General features: G+C 55.6%; 2 protein-coding genes and 1 long non-coding RNA gene across 4 annotated transcripts; 2 read left to right on the forward strand and 1 right to left on the reverse strand.

Moving 5' to 3' along the window:
• Positions 1 to 426: 426 nt before the first annotated feature.
• On the reverse strand, positions 427 to 7,979 carry DDX49 (DEAD (Asp-Glu-Ala-Asp) box polypeptide 49). Its single transcript, XM_005873829.2, has 13 exons — positions 7,748 to 7,979; positions 6,842 to 6,965; positions 5,746 to 5,831; positions 5,536 to 5,657; positions 4,824 to 5,011; positions 4,530 to 4,670; positions 3,533 to 3,608; positions 3,179 to 3,255; positions 2,903 to 3,000; positions 1,818 to 1,892; positions 1,209 to 1,297; positions 1,034 to 1,105; positions 427 to 947 (listed from the first exon to the last, which is right to left on the reverse strand). Exons 1-13 carry the CDS (start codon positions 7,860 to 7,862, stop codon positions 720 to 722), a joined length of 1,491 nt encoding a protein of 496 aa, XP_005873891.2. The 5' UTR covers positions 7,863 to 7,979; the 3' UTR covers positions 427 to 719.
• A 211-nt stretch (positions 7,980 to 8,190) lies between these two features.
• Positions 8,191 to 21,786, forward strand: COPE (coatomer protein complex, subunit epsilon). Of its 2 annotated transcripts, XM_005873830.2 has the most exons (10): positions 8,192 to 8,374; positions 13,619 to 13,681; positions 13,895 to 13,995; positions 15,700 to 15,852; positions 16,881 to 16,934; positions 17,405 to 17,486; positions 18,635 to 18,790; positions 20,141 to 20,209; positions 21,395 to 21,469; positions 21,566 to 21,786. In XM_005873830.2, exons 1-10 carry the CDS (start codon positions 8,249 to 8,251, stop codon positions 21,611 to 21,613), a joined length of 927 nt encoding a protein of 308 aa, XP_005873892.1. In that variant the 5' UTR covers positions 8,192 to 8,248; the 3' UTR covers positions 21,614 to 21,786. The 2 variants fall into 2 exon arrangements, with proteins under 2 accessions (XP_005873895.1, XP_005873892.1); XM_005873833.2 differs by lacking the exon at positions 18,635 to 18,790 and having other exon boundaries at positions 8,191 to 8,374.
• Positions 8,381 to 9,675, forward strand: LOC106727404. The gene is made up of 2 exons (XR_001363581.1): positions 8,381 to 8,695; positions 9,410 to 9,675. It is a non-coding gene; the product is annotated as an uncharacterized LOC106727404 (long non-coding RNA).
• Positions 21,787 to 25,255: the final 3,469 nt, after the last annotated feature.

The following is a 25,255-nucleotide window of genomic DNA, read 5'->3' on the forward strand; positions in this document are numbered from 1 at the left end:
CCTGCTGAGCCCCATCCCCTGGGGCTCAGCCCATGTTGTCTAGACCAGTTTGGACTTAGGTGGCCCTGGTTCAGCCTCCCTTCACTCTGGCTGCAAACCCTAGATTCGAGGTGGGCAGGCATTAAAGACCACAGCCATGTTCTCCAGAGAAGAGGATGATCTCACCAACTTCATGGCCACATCTGAAGAGGTGCAGTTGCTATGTCCACTTACAGACGAGGAAACTGACCCTGAGGGACTCACCAACCCAAGGTCGCCCACTTGGAACAGCCAGCACTGCAGTTCAGTTTTGGGCCTGGCCCAACAGGAATGAAGAATTGGGGGTGGAGGTGGGGGTGGGGTGGAGTGACATAAGGTCCCAGGGGACTTAAAAGGCACAGGAAGCCATACCCTCCTCTCCTACTCCTGTGCCCCGAGTCAGACTGGGCATGTCAAAAGACCCGTTTATTATCTCCCGCAAATGACACACCTTCACTTTTGGGTCCACAGCACCCCCTTCAGTGACCCTGGGCTGGAGTCACTGTTTATGGAGATGGGCCCAACCACATGGCCAGTGTTCTTCCCTTGATAGCTTGACTTTGGGCCAAGGCTTCGAGAAGGAGCCAGTTGGGGCCACAGAGTAGAGGAGCCATGTACTGCACAATGTGGGCATCCATGGGCTCCACTGAGGGGCACTGGGCAGCTTGGGAGGGGAAAACTGCCCTCCAACTCTCCAACCCTCAGTTTGATGAAGGAGTCTTAGGCTGGGCAGGTAGGGGCCGAGTGGGCTTCGGGCGAGGCCCTGGGGCTGAGCGGGCCTCAGGTCGGGCTTTGGGTAGACGGCCCCTATGGCCAGTCCCACTGGCCTTCTGACGCTGCAACGCGTGCTCCACCTGCTCCTTGAAGCGCCGGTTCTTCTGCTTGATCTTGGCCAGCTCAGCCTTGCGCTTGGCCTCCAGGTCAGGGTCCTGGCTCGGGGAGGACAGGGAGATGGCTGAGCTGGTTACTCCCTACCTCAGGAACCTGGCCTCCCACCTGCTGGCTCAGCCCTCACCTTTCCCTCCAGGATCAGCTGCTTCCGCTTGTTAATTTCCTTCTTTTCATCAAAGTTGGTTGCCTCAAGTTTCTGGGGTTGGGGGGAAGAGGGAGAGGGAGAGGCTGTCATGGGGGGTAGTTCCCATCTCGAAGGGAGCACCCTGGGTCCCAAGGATCAGCTCCCGGACACTTACAATCTCACATTCCCTCCGCACCACGTTGACCTGGGTGAGAATCTGCTCCACCTCAGCCTCCTCCACCAGGAACTTCTCCAGCTGCTTCTCTGTGGGGACAAGGGTGGGGGGAGAGGGGGCATGCAAGGTGTCTGGGGGTCTTAACAGATAAAAGTCAGGTGGGCAAGATCTGGGATTTCAGACCTAAGTAAGATACAGACTGCTTTTGTGTGTGTGTGTGTGTGTGGTTACCAACGCTAAGAACTGGATTGGGGGGGAAAGTACTTTTTTGGGCAGTGTTCTCTAAAGTCAAGTTGTTTCTGAATTTGAGGAGTCACTGGTGATTAGACATGCCCTCGTGGTTCTTGGTCTTGGCTACACATTAAACTACCTGAAGGGGGTTTTAAACAGACTCAAGCCTCATCCCTAGGGCCTTGGACCTATTCACAGGGACCACCCACACAAGGTCTCAGAAACCAGTCCTTGCCCACCAGATGGCCATTATGGGGAGCTTCGCTTTCAATAATCGGGCAAAAGAAACTTCTTTGGGGGATGTATAGGAAGGAAAGTGGTTTAAGTTTGCTCGTGTGAGAAGGTAGGTGGGCATCCCACTCCTGCCCCCTTACTCACTGATTTGCTCCTCGATGGCATGAAGCAGGTGGATGTCATACTGTGTCACCAGTGTAATGGCCTGTCCCTGCCGCCCTGTAAGGACATACCACAGTTACCTGCTGTGTGCCAGGGGCCAGGATGAGGGGTCCAGAGACAGGTCAGGACTCCTCTTGAGAGGAACAGAACTTGGTGGGTAGGTGGGGGCAGGTTAAAGGAAGCCTGGGGTATCAGAGCTTGACCCTCAGCAAGACCTGTGTAGTGGGTGATCTGCCCCAGGAGAGCTGAGCTGCAGGACACCAGGGAGAGGTGGCTCTCTTGCCAGCTTGGCCCTAATTGGAGCAGGTGATGTGGCTGATTCCCTTTTTGGCATGGCTGCCAGGGAGCCCAGGCTGAGTTATGGCAACAGTAAGCTGTGACAGGCCTCAGCCCAGATTTCTGCATGCCAGTTTCTCCGTTCTGTTTCTGTGACAATGACTAGTGCTGAACCAGCGCTGACAGCTGACCAGGCCCATGATCCTTGGAGCAGCCTCAAACAGACATCATGTTCTCGTTACCCATCATTTGACAAAGCAGTAAGGTCCAGAAAGCTGATGTGATCTGCCTGAGGCCACAGGGCAGGAGAGAAGGGGCAGGACCAGTACAGCCCCAGAAAGTTTCTCTCCACTCCAGGCATGACAAAATCTCACAAATGCAGCACTCCTCTCTGTTAGAGCTGGGGATCAGAGAGATGGATATCTCCTTGGCCACTGGCTAGGGTCACAGTGAGGGGTTAAACTTGGACACCAAATCCCATGGGCAATACCACATCTACCCACCCACTGCAAGGTGCCAATTGGCAGCCTGACAGTTTAAGAGGACTGAAGTGAGGCAACAGGGATTGATGAGGATTGGGGCAGTATATGCTCTGTCCCCAGAGACAGATGTAGGTTCCATGAAAAAACCAAAGTACCCCCACCTTTGCTTTTAAAAGGACAGTTCCCCAACAGCTTTCACCTGGGGCTGTATCCCCCCACATGCCCCACTAGCTCATGACTTTGGCTCCTCATGGTGTGGGCAAGCTGGAGGGATGGTTCCCCAAAGGCCATCCCACCCTGTCTACTTACCTGCACGGGCTGTCCGGCCAACTCGGTGGATGTAGATCTTTGGGAGCCCGGGGGTATTGTGGTTAATGACCACCTGCACTGTGGGAATGTCCAGGCCCCTAGAGGCAGAGGCCGATCAGCACCACTGTCCACATGTTAAAACCGATGCTGGGACTCACCCAAGGTCATTTAGCAGTTAAACGGGTTGCCCAATCCTTGCCCGAGGCCAGCCTCCCCCTCTGGCCCCTCTGTGGGGGTGTCACCGGGCCAGCACATAGGACGGAGTATTCTGCTCACCGGGAGGCCACATCTGTTGCGATCAGGATCCGATAGATGCTGGACTTAAACTTGGCCAGGGCAGCAAAGCGTTCTTTCTGAGCCGGATCAGGGAAGAATTGGGGGAATGGGGATGGGGGTCAGATACCATCTTAGTCAATGAGCACTTATTGTATGAGGCCTAGGACAGGGCTGAGGCCAGGATGGTCCTGCCCTCACAGGGCTCACAGTCCAGGGAGGGAGATGACTAAAAAAGGCAGAACAGGGCGAAGGGGGGTGGCAGGAAGAGTGTACCAGGCAGAGGGAAGAGCCTACGCGAAGGCCCGGAGGCTGGGAGGAATCACAGGCAAGGAGAGCAGGTGGGGGTCTCCTCACCTGTTTCATCATAGAATGCAGAGCCACAGTGGGGAAGTTGAACTTGCGTAGCATCATGCACAGGACCTGGCAGGTCCTGGTGGGAAGAATGCACTTTTAGCCCCTACAAAGCTGGGGTCCTGGGAAAGTGCTCTTTGCCCCCCCACCCCAACCCTGCCTAGGACCCCAGACAGGTGCCCCTGCAGACAGGCAAGGACAAGCTAAGGTGCAGGGTGTCTTGCCCACTGACATCCTCTCTGCTGACTCCTCTCCTAGCCTAAGCCAGCAAGAGACAGCCCCACACCCAGACTTTTCAGGTAGCCAGGAAGTTCTTCGGGGTCCCATCAATGCGGTATGGACTGCCCACCTACTGGCTCATGTCAGAACAGTCTACAGCCTCTTGACAATCCCTGCACATGCTTCAGAAGAGTCAAAAGTCCCCTGGGACTATGGGGAGCACAGCCCCGGTGTGGGTGCTGCTGCTCTGGGCCTCAGGTACCTTAGACCAGTGATGGCGAACCTATGACACGTGTGTCAGAGGTGACACGTGAACTCATTTTTTTGGTTGATTTTTCTTTGTTAAATGGCATTTAAATATATAAAATAAATATCAAAAATATAAGTCTTTGTTTTACTATGGTTGCAAATATCAAAAAGTTTCTATATGTGACACGGCACCAGAGTTAAGTTAGGGGTTTTCAAAATGCTGACACACCGAGCTCAAAAGGTTCTCCATCACTGCCTTAGACCATAGTGAATAGGCTGCTCCAAGAATGGGGACAGCCTGGCTTTCATGTTAAGGGCAGATCTGAGGAACCCCCATTCCTGGCTCCACCTTCAGAAGATGTGATCCTGGTGAGTGGCTTGTTCTGAGCCGCTTTGAGCAAATCTCCCAAAACCTCTGGTCTGAGCAGAGGCCCTGGAGTGCGGAGACTGGCTGTGTGCCTCCCACCTGTGACCTTGGGCCACTTCTTGGGCCTCCATGGAAGTCTGTGGGAAGCGGGCCCACCAAGCTCACTTGCATGTGTTGGTGAAGATGATGATGGACCAGTCTTCATGCTCATCATGGAACTTCTGGATCAGGTGGACCAAGTAGGCGTCCTTGACCTTCTCAGGCACCAGCAGGTAGCGCTGGTCTAGCTGTTCTACCGTGCGCACCCTGGGAAGGGGTAGGCCTCAGTTTCCCCTTCTGTTGAATTCGGCCAATGCCCTGCCCACCTATGGGCAATTATCTCCATTGGGAATATTGGGCGTAACCCCACCACCACCTCTGCCTGCCCCCGACACCCCCGGAATGTGGCTGTGGACTCACGGGGCTTGAGCCTCCCAGAAGAAGGGCTGGTTGGTGGCCAGGCCCTGCAGCTCCTTTAGTGTGTCAGTCAGGGTGGCACTGAAGAGCAGCGTCTGCCTGCGGGCCGGCACAGCTGCCAGGATGGCTTCCAGGTCTACGGTAAAGTCAGTGCAGCCCTGCTCCAACAGCCGGTCTGCCTCGTCCATCACCTGCAATGCCAGCAGCAGCGGGTAGTGGTAGTGGGTTTGGGGTGAGTGTGCTGTCCAAGGCTGGCCTGCCTCCCCCATATTCCTCCTTCCCAGCTTTGACCATGAGCAAGACCTCCAAGACTTGAGGTCTTGGAGGTCCTGCTCCATCACCTGTCTCAGCTCCAATGTCACTTCTTTAGACAAGCCCTGCTCCCAACCACCCCCACAGGTACAGACTACCTCTTGTGGGTCTCTGAGCTATCCATGTCACATTCCCAACATTCTGCTGGATGGCCTGTGGGACCCGTTTTCCAAATGGATGAATCAGTGCCCAGGCCAACTCACCAGGAAGCGGATTTTCTTGATGGGACCTGTCTCAGCTCCAATGTCACTTCTTTAGACAAGCCCTGCTCCCAACCACCCCCACAGGTACAGACTACCTCTTGTGGGTCTCTGAGCTATCCATGTCACATTCCTAACATTCTGCTGGATGGCCTGTGGGACCCGTTTTCCAAATGGATGAATCAGTGCCCAGGCCAACTCACCAGGAAGCGGATTTTCTTGATGCTGAACGTGTTGGAGCTGCGGAGGTGGTCAGCCAGGCGCCCTGGCGTGGCGATGACCACATGTGGTTTCCGGGAGAGCTCCAGGGCCTGGGCCACCATGTCTGCAGGTGGAGGGCAAGAGGTGGGGCTGGGCAGGTGGTCCAAGACTGCAGGGGTCCCATACCCAAAGCCTCCCTGGGGCCCCCGTACCCATGCCGCCAACGATGATGCAGTCTTTCAGGCCCAGAGGCTTCCCCAGGACCCGGAACTGCTCTGCGATCTGGTAGGCCAGCTCCCTGTGGGTGTGAAGGAGCCGGGCTGGGTAACACAGAGGTTTTGTACCTGTCTCCCATTCCCATCTCCACCCCCAGGGCTTCCCGACCTGCTCTCCTCTGTTCACACACCCTCCATGGCTTCCAGTCTCCTTTGGACAAAAACTCTGACAATTAGCGTTGGAGGCCTGTGTGGACCCTTCCCCCTTACCAGACTGGACCCCAGAACAGCCCAGGTCCCCTCCCCTACTGGCCTCTCCTCCTCCCATGTTCTCAGCAATGGCCTTGACACCAGTCACCAAAGCCTGAAACCCTCCTGCCCTGGGGGTAGCCAGTGTCCAAGTGCCCTCCTCTCTGCCCCTTGGCCCTGGCTCCAACCAGGCCTTTCCTCAGCCCATGTCCCCACTTCCTGGCCTCTTGTCTCGCCCTCGCCCTCAGATCCAATTATAACCTGGCATTCAAGGCCCTTCTCAAGCTGGCTCTAATGTGCCCAGCCCCCAATGCCCTTCCTGTTCCCTGCCCCTCACACCTCTGCATGAATGTATTAGCAGTTCCCTCTGCCTAGATTACTGTTCCCCAAACTTGTCCCTTTGAGAGACCCTTCTCATCTTTTAAGGCACCCTAAGGCCTTCCTTGACACCACCCATTCCCAGGCCACACTCTCGACTGAAGCCTTCCTTGACACCACCCATTCCCAGGCCACACTCTCATAGCATGCAGTGCCTACCTCTCCTGTCATTACAAAACTTACCATGTCAACCACCACATCTTTATGACCAAGAACAAGAGAGGTGCCTATTCTTAAGCTACAAGGCTACTGACAGTTCCTGTCTGTCCAGTGCTTGCCCTGAGTCAAGCTCTGTGCCAAGCATTTTCCACACACTATCTTGTTTAATTCTGCAGCACTCTGAAGAGGGGGACATTATTTCTGTCCCCACTTTGCACACAAGGTGAGTACGGCAAAGAGAAGGAAAGTCGCTTGTCCAAGAGAACACAACTGGTTAACTCACCCAAGAGGCCTATGGGGGGCTCACCTGGTGGGCGTCAGGACAAGGCAGAAGATGCCATAGGGATCCTCAGAGAGCTTCTGCAAGATGGGCAAGACAAATGCTGCCGTCTTGCCACTGCCTGTCTTAGCACAGCCCAGGCAGTCCCGACCTGGGCAGAGGGCAAAGCAACATCAACAGTTTAGGTGTGGACAGGTGTTCCATTGAACAGTTACTGATACGGGCCCATGCCCTTTCCATTCCAGGCATACTGACAAGTTCTAGGAAGGAGAGACCATTATCATTCCCATTTAACAGAAGGGGGAACTGAGACTCAGAGAGATTTGCCCCGGAACACAACCAGTGAGTGGCAGGCTGGACTGGAACCCCATATCCATGACTCGAGATGCTACTAACTAGTACCTCATTTTGACAACCCTCCCCACCACCACCATCATCTGAGCCCGGGGAACTTGGAATGCCCTCCTCCAATCTGCATCTTATGCTCCCTATTGATTCTTTCACCTTTGTTTATTTAACCCGTCAACTTGCCACGGCCTAGGCTTCCTGTGGGCATCTCTGCAATGGCAAAGTGCAGTCACGGGATCAGAGTCCTGGATCTACCAGTAAACTTGACAGCCTCAGTTTCCATTTATAAAATGAAGACAGTAGTGCAAGTTCTATTCAATTTTCCCGGTACTATCGGTTAGCCATTCACCAAAACCTCCCTGAGTTCTGAGACTATAGACGTTTCAGGGTTACATCACTTGTGCGCGGACACACAGTGAGTCGTGCAGCCTAAACGTTAACAACACTGCCATGTCTGCCTCCGGAACCAGGCTCCCCGAGACGCCCGAGGCTGCCCCTCGCCTCTCCGGACCAGCATGGATCAAGGGAATGGAGGAGGCACAGGAGCGGAGATGCCTCCTGGGGAAGAGGCCCGGCCACACTCACCTTCCAGGATGGCGGGGATGCAGCCGAGCTGCACGGGTGTGGGCTGCTTCAAACCCAGCTGCCGACATTGTTCCACGAGCCACGAGGACAGACCGAGCTCAGCGAACCCGGCCATCCTCGCTGCCTGCCGCTGAACTCCGGTGAGCCGCGCTTCCGGCGCGTGCCAATGACGTATGAAAATTTCCCATTGATTGGTTCCGACTCCTGTGTGGTTCCACCCTCTTAAACTCCCTTTGCCATTCCCAGACTTAAACATACACATATAGTTACCATATTTTCCCGAATCCCATTGGCTCGCAGGATTAACTCAAACTACAATTCCCGAAATGCCCTGAAAGACGCATTTGCGCCACCCGCCCCTTTACTCTGGTTTAGGAATCTCTCATTGGCTCATCTTCAGGCCGGAACGAGGTAACTACATTTCCCGGCATGCCCTGCGGTGACTCCCCGCTTCCTGTAGACGTGTCCCTCCGGAAGAGGAGTGGGTGACACCAGAGCGACATGGCGCCCCCGGCTCCGGGTTCGGCTTCCGGCGGCTCTGGAGAAGTGGACGAGCTGTTTGACGTGAAGAACGCCTTCTACATCGGCAGCTACCAGCAGTGCATCAACGAGGCGCAGCGGGTGAAGGTGCGGCCGCTTCGGGGCCGGGGACTGAGGTGGCGGCGCTTCCTGCTGCCGCGGGTCGCGTTCTGTCTTTAAAAAATCTTCTGGCGGCGTTTACCACCACGCACCTCTTCAGAGGCGGTGAGGAGTAATCCTCCCATGACAGGACCCGAAGCAATAGCAGTTTTTACTCTCAGAGCGCCCGCTCTGCGTCCTGGAGGGCGTTTGAGTTAGGGGTTTATGCTCTATAATAATAATGGCAGTAGTTCTCGTTTGTTGGGCGCCCACACTGGCCGCCATACCCTCAATCCCCGTGAAGTAGGGACTGTTTATCTCACTTTACAGGTGAGAATACCCACTATCAAGAGAGGAATGACGTCCCAGCGTCACCCTGCCCCACGAGCCCGGTTGTTTCTCCCCAGACTCGCTCATTCATTCATTCCTCAGTGAGCATCTCGGGGGGGTCAGGCAGAGTGTTCGTGCTGAGCTCAAAAGCGTGACAAAATAGACAAAACTGTCAGCTCTCTTTTGGGAAACAAGTAAATAAATGCGTAAACAAGTCAGGAGGTGGTGTGATGGAGGAGGGAATGAGCTTGGCAGTTTGAGCTAGAAAATAAATCTTCATGGCAGGACCTTTAAGAGAGGGACATGGACCTTCTGTCTCTTTGGGAGAACCATATGGCAGGGTCTCTGCCTGTGTTCACAGCCTCGTGTTCCAAAGAGAGTAAACAAAGAAGCGAGTGAACAGTACAACGCGAGCCCTACGTGTGGGCAAGGGGAGATGAAAAGCACTCCGTCCGAAGCTGGGGAAGGGTGGCTGCTTAGTGTGGGAGTGGTCCAGTCAGGCCTGCCTTTCCCATTGTCATTTGAACCTGAGACTGAACTTTGGGAAGCTTCTAACCCCATAAGTTACTCCAAAGGTGCTGTGGCAGGTGTGAGCTCGGGGTCGTCAAGGCATAGGCGGCCCGTGTGGCAGAAGTAGGGGGGAAGTGTCGAGGGGGAGGATGGAGAATGGTGTGGGCAGGGTGAGAGGCAGCAGGGTTTTGGATTTTATTCCAGACTGATTAGGATGCCATCAGAGCACCAAAGAAGGGAGTGGCAGACATCTTCACAGAGGCAGCCGGATGACTGGGAGGAATTTGGACCCTGAAGTAGAGAAGGCTTGCTTTCCATGCCTTTCATCTTCGGCCGTGAACCTCATGTCTCTGAGCATCTGTGCAGTGGGGGCTTCGGGAAGCTGTTAGGGTTTGTTGAGATAACATTTGCACCATTGTATTAATTTTCTGTGGCTGCCTCGACAACTTACAACAAAGAGCATAAAACAACACTAATTTATTCATCTCTCGCCGTTCGTTAGGTCAGAAGTCCGGTGTGGCGCTCACCATGCTACATTCAAGGTGTCGTCCAGGCTTCGTCTTTTCTGGAGGTTCTAGGGAAGAATCTGCTCTCAAACGCAGTCAGGTTGTGGGCTCTCCACCAGGGGTCACTCTTAGCTCCTAGGTCAGTGGTTCTCAACCTTCTGGCCCTTTAAATACAGTTCCTCATGGTGTGACCCAACCATAAAATTATTTTTGTTGCTACTTCATAACTGTAATGTTGCTACTGTTATGAATCGTAATGTAAATATCTGATATGCAGGATGGTCTTAGGCGACCCCTGTGAAAGGGTCGTTCGACTGCCAAAGGGGTCGCGACCCACAGGTTGAGAACTGCTGTCCTAGAGGCTTTTCTCCAGACTTCGACCTGCCTGCGTATGCTCCACCCCGTCCCCAGTTCCCATCTTAGAACCTGAAATTCAGAGACTTTCCCCGTCTGCTGCATTCCTTCTGCCCAGTCTCTGCTTTTAGGGCTTCTGTGATTAGACTGGGCCCTCCCGGGTAACCAGCATACTCGATTTCTATTTTAATCATATCTATGAAGTCCCTCTGGGCAACCTCATTTGCCCACCATCAAAATTGTATGTGCCTCTTGCTAAGGTGGTCTAGACTGTGAGAAGATTGAGATGGACCTGGGCTCAGATTCCAGTTCTTCCATGTTGTCTCTGCAGCTAGGGCTGAGCGTCAGTTTCCCCTCCTGACACCTCCCAGTAGGGCCACTGTGAAGTTCAGCATTGCACTCATGTTCACCTTTTGGCTTCCGCCATGTGTCTGTGCTGCTTACATCATAGCAACGTGTTATTTGAGTCTTCTCACATCATAATATGCAAACTTTACATCACCGCTGAAGGAACCAGTGTGATCTGCTATACGTAGAGAGTGACTGAAAAACAAAGGAAATCGTACCAGTGATCACTCTGGCTGGAGGCACACACAACCCAGCTTCCGAGCCATAGACATTGCCAAGACATCTCTCTGAGGCATCCAGGGAATGGAAGCACTGTCCCTGCTGAGCCATCTGATGTCAATGAATTCTGGTCCATTGGAGCACCTAAGCCTCTTAGGCAGCCTGTGTTGCGTTGAATGCTACCCCAGAAAGATATGTCCAACCCAGAACCTATTAATGTGACTTATTTGGAAAAAGGGTTTTTTCAGATGTGATTCAATGAAGGATCTCTAGATGAGATCAGCTGGGATTTAGGAAGGCCCTAAATCGTGTAATTGGTGCCTTTCTAAGAGGAAGGCAGAGAAAGGTTTGAGGCAGACAGAGAAGATGGAGGCAGAGGTTGGGGTGATACAGCCGTAAACCAAGGAATGCCTGGAACCACCAGAAGCTGGACAAGGCAAGGAATAATTCTCCCCTAGAGCCTTTGGCGGGAGTGTGGCCCTGCTGACACCTTGATCTTGGACTTCTGGCCTCCAGAACTGTGAGAGAATACGTATCTGTTGTTTCAAGCCCCCAGTTTGTGGTAGTTTGGTACAGTGTCCCAGCAACCTCAGATGGGTAGGACCTGAGGTGGTTCCAGGTGGAACACAGGTATGTTCTAGCACTGTGTCACCATCATGTCCCTGTTTGTTGGACATTTTTCAAGTGTCCACAAGATGGCAGGCACACCAAGGTATTGGGGACAAAACAGAAGAAAGCCTGAGGAGCTGACATCTAGTGTGGTCAGGTGACCTCATGGCCATTAAAGGGATGGGATGCAACCCCCGCACCCCCTTAACTCCATCACTGGCCTCCCCAGATAGTACCTCTTGCTCTCAGGCTTCACTGCACCTATCCACTACCTGGGGGCAGGTAGGACCACCTGGAGTCAGACAGCATTGACAGGCTTGGGCCTTCTGGCTTTGCTGGTTTCTGAGTTCCCAGGTAATTCGCATGAGCTGTCAGAACTGGGGACCCACAGTCCCACAGAGCGCTCAACTCACCTGATACCCCTGGTCTGTACATCTGTCGTTTTTATTGATTTTTAGAGAGATAAGGGAGAGGGATAGAGAGATAGAAACATCGATGAGAGAGAAACATCATCAGTCAGCTGCCTCTTGCACGCCCCCTAATAGGGATCTAACCTGAAACTGGGGCATGTGCCCTGACCTGGAATCGAACTGGTGACCTCTTGGTTCATGGGCCTGTGCTCAACCACTGAGCCACACCAGCCGGGCTGTCCTTGTTATTACGCCTCTCAGAAGCTCTTCTCTTTCCGACTGATTGAGAAGGTCCCAAGTGTCCACGTGTGGCTTTTTGGTAAGACCTTGGCGGTCGTGCAGGGTTGGTGATGGTGGTGCCCATTTTACAGATGGGCAGGTTACGAGTTTCCTCTGGGACTCAAGAGTTCCCCTCAGGTTCCCCCATTGCGTCCTTTCTTCAAAGACACCAAGAGCCAGCATGTCTGTTGTTTTTTTAATTTAATTTTGTTTTGTTTTTGTTATCCTCACAAGAGGATATATTTTTTTCCCATTGCATTTCAGAGAGAGTGGAAGGGAGAGGGAGAAGGGGAGAGAGAGACACACCAACTGGTTGCCTGTCGCACATGCCCTGACGGGGCGGGGGGTGGGGGGAGGTGGCATCTCAAAACCTAGGTGCGTGCCCTTGTCCAGGAATGGAATCCAAGACCCTTTGATGCATGGACCTTGCTCTAACCACTTAGCCACACCAGCCGGAACAACATGTCTGTTTTTCTACTGACAGTGGTGTGGGGCCCCCATATGGGTTGTCCACACCAGTACCCACCTCTGAGGGTCATTTGAAAGTCACTTATTTAGCAGATCCCAGCCTGGTCTCCAAGGTCAGAGAAAGCCCCTGGGACCCTGCAGTGAAGTTGGCCTGAGTCAGGCTGGGACTAGGAGCCCGGCCTCTTGTTTGTGGTCTCCCTTGGCCTGAGTGGAGGACACTGTCGCTCACCAACCTCACCCCTCAGGCCGGGGAGAAGAAGGCATGGTGACAGGATCTGGTTGTCACCTGGGGGAGGCAGTCCTGGTGTATCCAGACCCTGTGCTGTGGCAGCCATATAGGCCATCTCTGCGCTTGCTGGAGAGGCCACCCCAGGTGGCTGGGCCCTCTTCCCACCTCATTTTTCTCTCCCAGCCCCTAGGGTAGCCTGTGCCAGTGCTCCCACACCCTCTGGCCTGTGCTGCTCTGTATCCACCTGTCCTAGGCATCACAGGGCCTCCAGGAAGTTGGCCAGCATCCTGGGGTCCAAAAGCTGTTCTCCTAAGAGAGGGTCCCTCGCCTGCCTCCAGCCTCCCGGGCCCTTCCTCAGTCCCACAGTGAATGCTGTATGAGGTCAGCTCACTTCGGCTCCTGGGCTCTCGGTAGTGGTTAGGCCGAGGCGGTGCAGTGCGTGGGCCTCGTCACCAAGTGCAGGGAGGTCCCCGAGGTCTACCTGGCCCAGGCTAGACACAGCTGTCATTGTGCTGGGGCAGCAGAGTTGGGCTCTCCCAGAAAGGTCTTTTGCGTGAGGCAAACCTTTGTCTCTTCTGTGTGTCATGTTTAAATTAAAGAGTGTTTTAAAACAAGAGCAGGACAGGAGCAAGCTGTGTGGAAATATCTGTCACAGAAAGTAAAGTCCTCGTCACACATCTCCACCCGGGTCCCCTTGTTCTCCAGCATCACCTGTCCCCTTGGCTTGTGGCTAGAGCAGTTGTGGCACTTTTGGTGCCCAGTTCCGTACCTGGATGAGTGGCTGACAATTGAGCCTCCTTCCGGGGTGATGTCAGGATGGGACAAGATCAGGGCCCACCATGCTGTGTGCCCTCAGGGGAGGCTGCTCTCCTGCTGCCCAGAGCACAGGAAGTGGAAAGCCAGAGCCTGGACTCCACCTTGTCGGCTCAGGCCTCTGAGGGCCTGTCAGGCACATGGCCCTGTGGGTCCTGACCTGCCTCTGTTTCCACAGCCGTCGAGTCCGGAGAGAGATGTGGAAAGGGATGTCTTCCTGTACAGAGCGTACCTTGCACAGGTGAGCATGGGCTATGACTCCGGCACGCCTGGGATGGGAGAGTAAGGGACAGTGCTAAGTGGGGGTTGGGCACCTGGCAGGATGAGGAGTCCCTGGGGGTGGTGGGTGTAAGTTCTAGGCATGGAGCTTCATTAGGGTGATGCTGGAACCCTGAGAAGCTCTGTGTTCCAGGGCAGGGCGGGTGGAGCTGACAGCTTGCTTGTCTCACCATAGAGGAAGTATGGCGTGGTCCTGGATGAGATCAAGCCTTCCTCAGCCCCTGAGCTCCAGGCTGTGCGCATGTTTGCGGAGTACCTGGCCAGCGACAGCCAGAGGTGAGGATTGGGGGGCGGGGGGGGCAGTCCTTTCTCCCTGCCCCCTCGCCTTCCTGTGCTTCGGTTTCCCCTACCTGGGCAGTGATGGGTTGTCCTGGCACCCAGAAACTGAATGTATCTTCACTGGAAATGGGGTCTTTGTAGATGTAAGTAGTTAGGATCTTGAGATCATCCTGGATATAGGATGGGCCCTAAGTCCAGTGACGGATGTTCTCATAAGAGACAGAGGAGAAGACAGGCGCAGAGATTGCAGTGAAGTGGACACACCAACAACTGCTGCGGCCGCCAGCACCAGGAGAGACCGGAAACTGACTCTGTTAGAGCCTCCAGAAGGAGCCGGCCCTGCCCACACCGTGATCTCAGACTTCTGGTCTCCAGACCTTTGAGAGAGTACATTCCTGTTTTGGTTCCCCAGTTCATGGTGCTTTGTGCCGACAGCCTCAGGATACTGAGACGAGCAGCCTCCTGAGGCCATCGTTTCTCCCCCTCTGTACTTCACTAGCCAGGGTGATGAGCCCCATGCTCACACGGAAGGGGAGGTAACCCTGGGGGCCTTCAAGGAGCGATGGCTGCTGCAAGCATTCCAGAAAAGAACCCACAAGAAGCACAGGGAATGGGGCGAGTGCTCCGGAAAACAGTGGCACCTGGTGCAGCCATCCCTTCAGCACACACTGCTGCCCGTGCAGACAGCCCAGAGCCCATGAGGCTAACTATAGAATGTGACAGGAACAACGTCCCACACTAACGTCACAGCCACAACAGCAGGCATGTCCACACCCTGTGTGCCAGGAACCAGGCAGGAAGCTTCCAGAGATGGCTTCAGGGGCTCCTCACACTAATCCCAAGTGACCTTTGTACATGATCCCACCATGCAGAACCGGAAATAGGCTCATGTGAAGTCCTTTGTCCTTCACCTCCTTGGTGGGTGTGGACAGTGACGGGCATGTCCCTACCTTCCAGAGGCCCTCAAACACATACACTTGGCCAATGGACCCCCAGCACCTGTATGGCACATGCATTTGAAGAGACTGGACCCTAAATAGCAGTGGTGATGCAGGGTGGACCCACACTTTCTTTCTCTTGTCAACTGTAGTAGCCCACGACCCCCTTTAAAACACAGGGTCTTAGCTCCATTTTCCAGTTAAGCAGAGCATGCCTCAGCGCCCCCTGGGGCTGTGGGGTGTTCAGCTGATCCTTGGTCCAGCCCTGGTTCCAGGTGGGCTGCCAGCCCCTGGCCCAGCATGGCGCCCACCTGTCAGAAGTGGCTTGCGAGCTGGGCCGGGACACAGGACTCCTCAGGAAGGCAGCAACATCACTGGTGTGAAATTCACTTGTGCAGCCTCATGTCCCTGCACAGACACCCCTGACGCATCAGCCTGTCCCTCCATGTCAGGGGCACAGAAGCCTGGTAGCTCTGAGGGCCAGGGGACTCTAGGCCTGGACCATCATTCGTGCTGCCTGGTGGGCATGGCCCCTCCTGCACCACATCTCCCCCTGAGGCCTGGTGCACCCAGCCTGGGTTTCCTGTCTGTGTGAGGGTGAGAAGTGCCTCGTGGGAAGGTGGTGAGGCTGGCATGCAGGGTGCTAGGCAGAGACGGCTGGTCCTGCTCTGTCCCTTCGCTGCTGTGCACCCTGGGTATGTCTGCTCTTGCAGCAGCCAGGCTGCTTCCTGCCGCCCTGGCCCTAAGCGCCTTGTCTTAACAGGGACACAATCGTCGCTGAGCTGGACCGAGAGATGAGCAGGAGTGTGGATGTGACCAACACCACCTTCCTGCTGATGGCTGCCTCCATCTACTTCCATGACCAGAACCCGGACGCTGCCCTGCGTGCCCTGCACCAGGGGGACAGCCTGGAGTGGTGAGTGGCCCAGGGCCTCTTTGTCTGTTGTCGTGGGGATGGTGAGGTGGAGGCTGCTTTGAGAGATCTGCAGTGTCCAGGCCTCCCATTCAGGCTGCAGTTCCCATTCTTGGTCCCTTCTGCATGGCTGGGCCACTGCTGAAAACCCTGTTCTGACAGCAGAGCAGAAAGCACCTTTGTCTTTGCCCGTAGTTTCTGCATCCACATTCCCTTTGTGTTCTGGCCCTGGCCTTTCCACAAACTCCCCGGGCCCCCCAGCCCTCCCCTGAGACAGACCCTTGTTTAGGGCTGGGGCTCTGGAGCCCAGCGCACTATGTGGTCAGCTCCGCCCCCACTCCAGGAGGGCATTCTGGGCCTACGCTGCATCCAGGGTGCGGTGTCCAGAGCTCTGGCCCGAGGTTGCGGCTGCCCTCTCCCATGAGCTCTCTGGTGCCTGCCTTCCCGAAGTTAGTTGGTCACCACATTTGTCACATATGTTTACGTCCCAGCTCACTCCAGAAAGGGGTTTGCACCAGCTTAGAAACAGGTGTGGACCCTGTAAGTGTTTCTCAGGCTCCTATGAGGGCTGCTAGGTCACGTTCTGGTGGATAAACTTGAAAATGAGCAGCCACATAAGTAGTGGACAGTCACACTGCCTAGGGCCAAAAGGGAGGAATGGGTTCGGGAATTGTGACTGAATTTGGGAAGGGAGGTGTGTGGCATGGGTATGCTGTCCAGCCCGGACAGAGTGCCCGTGGGCCTGGAGTCTGTACCCTTGGGACCCCACAGAAGCTCCCAGCCCAAGCATGGTCAGTGTGAGATGTGGGAGCCAGGGCCCTGGGAGGTGGAGTGGGGCTTGGCCCAGTGAGGGAAGCCCAGGTCTAATCCAGCTCTGCTGGACTGGTGGCCAGCCTCAGTGTCCCCCTCTGCAAGGCAGGGCTGGTGGCCTGAGCACTCAGGAATGTACTGGGAGATGGCACCCACATGGAATGAGCCCTGACGAGAGTGGGTGGGGAGGGTGTCCACTGACCATCTGCCCTGTCGCACAGCATGGCCATGACGGTGCAGATCCTGCTGAAGCTGGACCGCGTGGACCTCGCCCGGTAAGCCCCTCTGTACCTGTCCCCCCTGGGGCTGCTGGGCTGGGGCCTGTGCATCAGGTTGTGTGAACAATGACAAGTCCATGTCAGGACCCCATGGTCCTCTGCCCTCAAGGGGGCACTCAGAATGGGGACGGTCCCAGAACCCACCTCAAGACCAGAACATGGTGGCATGATTGTTTCTCCAGTTATTTCATTTCAGTCCATTGCATGACACACCATCCTTACCTGCCTTTCCCTGTAGGATTGCAGGGTGGCGATGTCCATGCCTCAGTTTCCCTCTGTGATGTAGGTGTTGGGTGGGTTTTTTGAGTGTAGTGGAGCTGGCATGTCTGAGCCAAAGGTGGGGGGGTGGCTGGGCCAGAGACCATGAGCCAGCATGTGTGTGCACCCCATGAGCAAGGAACAGGGGTGTGTTGGGGGCCACCAGCCATATCACTTTGCTGCCTCCCACCTCTCTCCTCCACCCCCAGGAAGGAGCTAAAGAAGATGCAGGACCAAGATGAGGATGCCACCCTCACCCAGCTGGCCACTGCCTGGGTCAACCTAGCCGTGGTGAGCCCCTGGCCATGTAGGGGGCTTGGAGGCAGGTGTAGAAACATCGGAGTGCCCGGAGGTGGCCCCTGAATCCAGAGCTGCTGCTCCCATGGGGGGAGTACAGATATGGGGTTCCATGGGTACACTGGACTGATGCTTATTTGGGGCCAGGGTCCCATTTCCCAGAGGAACCCCCGCTGCCCAGGCCACCCCTGGTATGTTCCCCACTTTACTGAGCCTCAATCTCAACCCCATTCCGGGCTTCTCGCAGACAAGTGGCTCGGCCAGAGTCAGAGTGAACAAACTGGGGGCTCAATCCAGACTTGGGGCACATCTGCCCACACGTCTCTCCAGGGATGTGCCCCCTCCTCCAAGGTCTGATCCTGCGCCTGGAAGCTGCTCAGCTTGCTCTCTGGGCTCCTAGCACTGGGTGGTTGCCAGTGTCCCCCTGGCACCTTCCCTCGTGCCCAGCCCCCTCCTCACATGCCTGGGCACCCCATCCTCCGTCTCCTGGCAACAGCCCTTTTTCTGGTTTTTGGCACTTGGCTGCTGTTCCCTGAGTTGCTTTTTGGTATGAGCCTTTTAAAATGTGCTCCTCCTCTGTGTCTACACTGCCCTCGGGGGTGAGGCCACACCCAGGCAGGTTTCTAGTATGTGTTCAGTTTAGTCGGATGAACCCTCTGACAGCACTCTTTGGTAGCTTTGCCTGTTTTTAAAAGCACACCTTGGTCTCAGGTTCCCTTGCAAATGTGGCCCTGCACCTTTAGCAAGAGGACAGAACACAGACCCTGGTGGGCAGGGGCAGCGCTGCTGGTTACAGAGAAGAGGCCACCCTTGACAAACCATGTGACCCAGTGGTGTCCACTTGACCTCGGCCTGGATGCTCATGGGCTAACTCTCCCTTTGGAAGCTTCAGCTTCAAGTCTGTAAACTGAGGGCTGGGGGAGCCAAGTGTGAGGTGGCTTCTTGCTGTTTGGGCCCCTTTGGCAGAGCCCAGGCTGTGTGGGGTCTCTGCACAGGGTCAGTGTCCAAGTAATGACCGCCATGGCTGGCCATGCCAGAACACCCATTGCAAAATGCTAGAATTCCTCTGCTCTGAGGGAGTGGGCTGGTGTAGGGCCAGGCAGCAGCGTGACAAAGCAGTGATGTCAGAACTGTCCCCACAGGGTGGTGAGAAGCTGCAGGATGCCTACTACATCTTCCAGGAGATGGCCGACAAGTGCTTGTCCACTCTGCTGCTGCTCAATGGGCAGGCGGCCTGCCACATGGCCCAAGGCCACTGGGAGGCTGCTGAGGGTGTGCTGCAGGAGGCACTGGACAAGGTAGGGCAGGCCCAGCCCATAGCCCAGGGCTCCTGGAGAGGATGGCAGGTGACATGGGTCACATGGGGGTTTCATTGCTGAATCAGCTAAAACTCATGATTGCAAACAAAAATCCTGATTCCAGCTTCTCTTGGAAATGGGAGGACCTTGTCAGCTGGGGTCTGAGTTGGCCTGAGCTGAGCGGACAGTCATGCCCCAGCCCTTCCTTGGCTGCCTGGTCTGGGGGCCTCAGTGTGATGCCTCATCTCGGTCTGTATTTGGAAGAGACACCCACTATTCACTATGAGGGAGGGGAGAGAGGGCTGCAGACAGGAGGTGGTGCCTGGACCTTTTCAAAAAGAGGAACCAAGAATACTCCTCTGGGGTGGCCACAGGTCTCTTCTCGCCCCTGACACCTGAGATCTTTCACTATATTTTATAACCAGAAAAGATATCAAAGCTTCTTCCATTTTTAGGAAACGTCTTTTATTTTTTATTTTTGTTGTTAATGCTCATCCGAGAATATTTTTCCATTGACTTTTTTTTTTTTTAGAGTGGAAGGGAGGGGGAGAGACAGAGAGAGAGAGAGAGAAACAACTAAGTGAGAGACCTTCCCCCGTCGATTGTCTCCCACACACACCCCGAGAAGCTGGGTCTCTGCAAAGAAGGGCAGCATGGGCGGAGCGGGCCTGCAGCGGTCATGCGTCCTGGGTGGTGCATCTCTGCCCCGAGTGCCCCAGCAGGGCTCTCCCCAACATCCTTGCCTTATAGCCACCAGGGGCTCTGGCTGAGGTTCCTGGCGGAGGCATTGGCTAACCGGTTCCCAGAGTTCCCTGTGCCTCAGAGCCCAGCGTGAGCCAGTGGGGTGATGTCACCCTCTTGGAGCTTCTGGTAATTTCCCAGCCGCTTCCTGCCAAGACCTCCAGGGAGCAGGTGGGGCGGGCGGGGTCTGCCTGCCGTCTCAGACCCCATCCTCCAGCAGGAGGGACAGCTGGCTGTGGCAGCACTGAGGCTGCCTCTGGCCGGGCTTTGTTACTCTGAGGTTTGAGATTCTTGTAGTAAATAGGCCCCTTCCAAATGGTTCCCGGCAAGGGGGCACTGTCCTAGTTTGATCTGATGAGGCACCAGGTTCAAGAGGGAGAACAGGTGGGAGGACCCTGAGGTCATCAGTGGACTGGCCAGTGTGGGGAGCACTCAGGGTCTTGGAGCCTTGAGCCTGTCCCACCTCTGAAGGTGTGGCCTTGTGCAGGTCACATCCCCACCCCAGGACGGTGGGGGAGGGCCATCATCCTGCCCAAGATGGGGGTGAGCAGGTCGAGTTCGGGGCCTAGAGGTGCTGACCCTGCTTGCCCTGTGTCCCCGTGTTTTTAGGATAGCGGCCACCCGGAGACGCTGGTTAACCTCATCGTCCTGTCTCAGCACCTAGGCAAGCCCCCTGAGGTAGGTGCCCTCCCCCAGTCGGGTGCAGGAGGGTTGTCTGGCCCTCACGAAGCCAACCTGGGGCAGGTGGGGGTTTTGGTGTGGCCTTAGCTCCAGAGGAAGTTCGGGGCCTCAAGGTCTGGACTTCAGGGTTGGCCTGGGGTTTGGGCAAAAAACTACTCCCCATGGGCAGGTACACTTGCCATTGGGGCCTGGGAGGTTGGAGTTGCAGCTGCTCTCCCAGGGCACCCACCCTGGCCAGGGCCACAAGTCATCTGGTCCCATGGGTCCTATGAACAAGTGGGCTGAGGCTCAGAGAGGGCACCAGGGTTGGGACCCTGACCTGTGCTACCTCAGGGTGGGGGGTAGGCAACAGGGTGGAGAAGGGGCTGAAGGGAGTGATCCCCACCTTGTCTGAGGGATGGGCGGGAGGAGGATGCTGGAGCACTGCTCATTTACTAGTAGGTGACGGGTGACTGGCCCAGCCGGCCAGGGGCCCAGCCAGGGATCCGTGGTAGTCGCTTCCTGGCCCTTATAGAAGAGTTCTTGGGCAGCCTCAGCTAGGGTGGTGCAGGACAGCTAGGTTGACCCTTCCAGTCACTGTAGAAACAGACCCAGACTCCTAGTCTCAGGGAGACAGAGACAGACAAATGCCCCAGCCCCATACAGTCAGGCCTGGGCCTAGCGGGTGGGGCAAGGCTGCCAGCAAAGGTTCTGCTGGGGCCTATGTTTCAGTCCCCAGGCCTCTGGGTTCCTCAGACTCATCTTCCTTCCCAACTCCATTCCCCCTGACCTACCCTCCACTCTTCCTGGCCCCCCACCCTCTGCCAGGGCTTCAGGTCCCTGTGTAGTCCACTCCCGTGAACACTGTGGTACATCCCCCATCCATGTGCCAAGCCTGGACACTGTTCCAGGGTGGGGCAATGGAGGACATGTGGGGAGACCTTGGAAATGGGAGGACCTTGTCAGCTGGGGTCTGAGTTGGCCTGAGCTGAGCGGACAGCCAGGGCTCCTGGCAGGGAGTGTGCTGAGTGGCCCTTACCCACCCCCCCACGCCTGCCCTGCAGGTCAGAGCCACAGGGGTCCGGGCTCCTGGCAGGGAGTGTGCTGAGTGGCCCTTAACCCCCCCCCCCCACGCCTGCCCTGCAGGTCAGAGCCACAGGGGGTCCCTGTGTTCAGTTAACCTCAGTCTCACCTTCCCCACAGGTGACAAACCGCTACCTGTCCCAGCTAAAGGATGCACACAGGTTCCACCCCTTTATCAAGGAGTACCAGGCCAAGGTGAGCCCCAGAGCCCCCAGGCCCACAGGGAGGGCTTGGAACTCAGGTTTTGACTCATGTGTTTCCTTTCTCTTTTGCCCCCATTTCGTGTTGAAGGAAAATGACTTTGACCGGCTAGTACTGCAATATACTCCCAGCGCCTGAGGCCGGCCCCAGATGCAGTTTCCTCAGTGGGAAGGTGAGGCCCAGCCGTGCTGCCCTCCCCACTGGGCACCCGCCTTCATCCGTCTCCCTCACTTGGGCTGGTCAGAGGCAGAGGCTGGAAGCCCAACCCCCTTCTGTCAATAAACGTCTCCACTCCGGTCTCCCCACCTGAACCATGTTTGCACTAGCCATTTTGAGAGGGGCGTTTGGGAACCAAGGCTGGGACAGGAGGGGCCTGGCACAGGGTCCTGGAGACCAGGGTCTATGAACAGCAGCTGTAGGGACTCCTTTGCTCCTCAAAACAGCTGCCCCATACTGCTGAGATGAAGGCACAGCTGTGTCCCCCAAGCCCAGTTGGCATCCAGGGAATCAGAGGCACAGAGGTCACAGCCATCAAGAGGAGCCATAGGATTCAAACCCAGGACCTCCAGGTGGTCTGTAGGTGGTGAGGGGGCTCGAAGTGCTCAAGCCTCAGCTTGGCTAAGCAAGGAAGGAGTGTACGGAGTCCTTGTGGAAGTAAACATCCGCCTCCTCAGGCCCCTGCTCCTTGGAGTCAGCCAAGTTTGAGACCTGCTGTGATTAGGGCCCTGGGTGCTGGAGCACAAGGGTGGAGAGAGAAAGGCATAGTGTTTGCCCTTCGAGATAAGAGGAAGCAGGACAACAGGGAGAGGGGTGGGTAGGTGGGTTAGGAGGCCTCTGTCCACCCAAACAATAAGAAGTTGCTGCCTGGAGAGAGAGGAAGGGAGAGGCACAGAGAGATGGAAACATCGATGAGAGAGAGACATCCATCAGCTGCCTCTGCATACTCCCTACTGGGGATCGGACCTGCAAACAAGGCATGTGTCCTGATGGGGAAGCTAACCAGGGACCTCTTGGTTCATGGATTGATACTCAACTACTGACCCACACCAGTCAGGCCAGAATATCATATTTTAAACTATATTTTTTTAAATAGATTTTTAGAGAGAGAGAGAAATAGAAACATCCATGAGAGAGAAACATCAACACCTATTGGCTGCCTTCTGCATTCCTCCCTGCTGGGGATCGAGCCCACAACCCAGGCATGGGCCCTGACCGGAATCGAACCCTGTGACCTCCTGGTGCATGGGATGCTGCTCAACCACTGAGCCACACTGGCCGAGCACTGACAGAATATCTTAAATGAAGCTTGCTTTGATTATTCTGTAATATTAGGGCTCATGTTTTGGCTTTTCTTTTACATTTTAAAATGCTATGACATTGATGTATTGCCTGAAAAAGTTGTTAGAAGAGGTCAGATTCTGTACTAAAGGTATCAGTTTGGAAATATAGTCTTTCCCTATTTTATAAAAACCAGCAAAAGTATAAACTACAAAAGAAGTGATTCAAAAAAGTCTTTTAATAAAAGTTTAAAGTCTTAAAAAAAAGAAGTTGCTGCCAGGCCAGGTTCTGGGGGACAAGCATCTTAGGCAGCAGGAATAGTCCATACAAAGGCCCTGAGGCCATACTGGGCTCCAGGAGCTGGACAGCGTTTCTTGGCCTTTGTCCCTGGACCAATCTCTGGTTCCTTCCCAGGAAGAAGATAAGATACTTGAGTTCCCAGTGTCTGGCCTCATCTGCCCTAGGTGGCTACCCAAACTCAGTCCCTGGTTGCCAGGACAGGACACAGAGCAAGGGACCCTCTTCAGTAGAGCTGGCCCCTAGCCTTTCCCTGACTGTGTGGAGCTTAGCCGGGGAGAGGTGCAAAGAAGGCCTCCCCAGGCAGGGGCATCAGTGGGGAGAGAGGAGGCCTGCCCTCTCAGTTGGGGCAGGGAAGCAGCACCAGCCATGGGACTTCAGCAGCCCCTTACCAGGCCCCTGGTGCCTGGGAGCCCTGGTTTCCAACTGCCAGCACCAAGAGCTACTTTCCATTCCTGCCCTGCACCCACCTGTTGGTAGCCTTCTATCTGGGCCCTGCCAGAATGAAACTAGAGGCTGGGCTGGGCTGCTGGGCAGGGCCCTCTCCCATTACTGATGGACACCAGATAGTGCTGGGTGGTTGGGAAGACCCAGGGCTGCTCCACAGCTGAGCTGAACCTATGGGGGCATATCCAGCCAGCCCAGGACCTCTGAGCCTCTCTGCCTGCCAGGTTGGCTGTGGAATCAGTAACCCAATGGGATGGGTGGAACTCCCCTCCCCCCCTCTCCCCCTTGTCCACGTGCACATTCAAAAATAGTAGGAGGTATAGCAGGACAGATGGTGACAAGTGCTAAGGAGAAGACTTGGGGGGGGGGGTCAGGGAGGTACACTGAGCAAGTGACATTTGTAGGTGAACCCTGAAGTTAGAGGAGGAGGTGCCCTGCCATTACCTAGGGGAACAACATTCTGGGCAGAGGGAACAGCCAGTGCAAAGGCCCTGAGGCAGAAATGTGCCTGAGGTATTAGAGGACCAGGGAGGAGCCCAGTGTGGCTGTAATGGAGGGAGCAAGGTAGAGAAGAGGGCAAGAGGGCAGGTGGTGAGTCACAGGAGTTGGGCTTTTACTCGGAGGAATGGAAACCATGAGGACTGTGAGCAGAGAAGGTTCCTGCTGACCTCTGTGCGGGGTAAGGAGAAAGCCAGGGTGTCAGACAGGAGGCAGGAGATGGCCCAGGACCACATGAGACTGTGCAGGTGTAGAGAAGTAGCTGGATTCAAGAACATCTGAAGGTGGGGCCACAGAATGTGCTGCAGGACTGGTCGGGGGAATAAGGTGAAGAAATGAGGGCCCTTTGATGCCTACCTGTTTTCACCTGTATACCTGAAGGTCAGATCAGGCTGGTGGCTGCATGGGACCTAGCCTAGCTCCTGCAGAGCCCACACTGATGCCTGCCCTCTGCACCTCAAAGGCTAGGGGTTAACATCCCGGGTGGGGGTAAAGGAGGGCACAGGTGGGTGGGAGTCCTGGGGACCGGGATGGGTGCTATCAGTGCCCTCAGTGAGGCTGTTGGGGGCTTCAGGCAAAGGGCCCATCAGTGGATAGTGGACGGTTACCTGGAGTGGTCCCAATACAGCCTGGTCTTGATCCAGCCTCTGAGTACCCGCCCCCCAAGTGGGCACCCACTCCCTTGGCCTCCCCACAGCCTGTGTTAACCTGCTGCAGGGGAGTCCTGCCAGGTCTTCAGGGTCATGGAAGCCCATCAGGTGGCCTTCAGACATGGCCTAACCTCTCAGGCCCCTGGCCACTCCTCCAGGGGACCCCGATGCCTGCAATCGACCTCACTTGAAACCCCTGAATCCTGGGCAGGTGCGGAGGAGCAAGCCTGAGCCCACACTCAGGTCCCTAGTCCAGGAACCCTGGGTTGGAGGACAGAGTCTTCATCAGGTGTTTCTTCACCCTTGAGTGGTCAGTGTCCTCGGGAATGAGAACAGAGGCCTTCATTTGCAGTAAACCTACTGGCTGTAGTGAGGCGCTGGATGCACCGGGTGCATGTGCTTGGCTTCAGGGAATGGTGCGGTCTGAGGGTGGAGGGCTGGGAGGAAAAAGTGCCTGCTTGCTGGTGCCTCCTTGCCCCTTGTCGAAGACACAGCAAAGAAAATGGGTTTCCTCTGCTGCAAAATGGGACGCAACGCGACACCGAGACTTCTCCGCTGGTGGTCCCTGCCGCTGCCTCCTGGGCACCCAGCACCTGCGTGCCCCCCGATC

This window comes from Myotis brandtii, unplaced genomic scaffold (genome assembly GCF_000412655.1).
Source record: "Myotis brandtii unplaced genomic scaffold, ASM41265v1 scaffold421, whole genome shotgun sequence".
NCBI classification, from domain to species: Eukaryota; Metazoa; Chordata; class Mammalia; order Chiroptera; family Vespertilionidae; genus Myotis; species Myotis brandtii.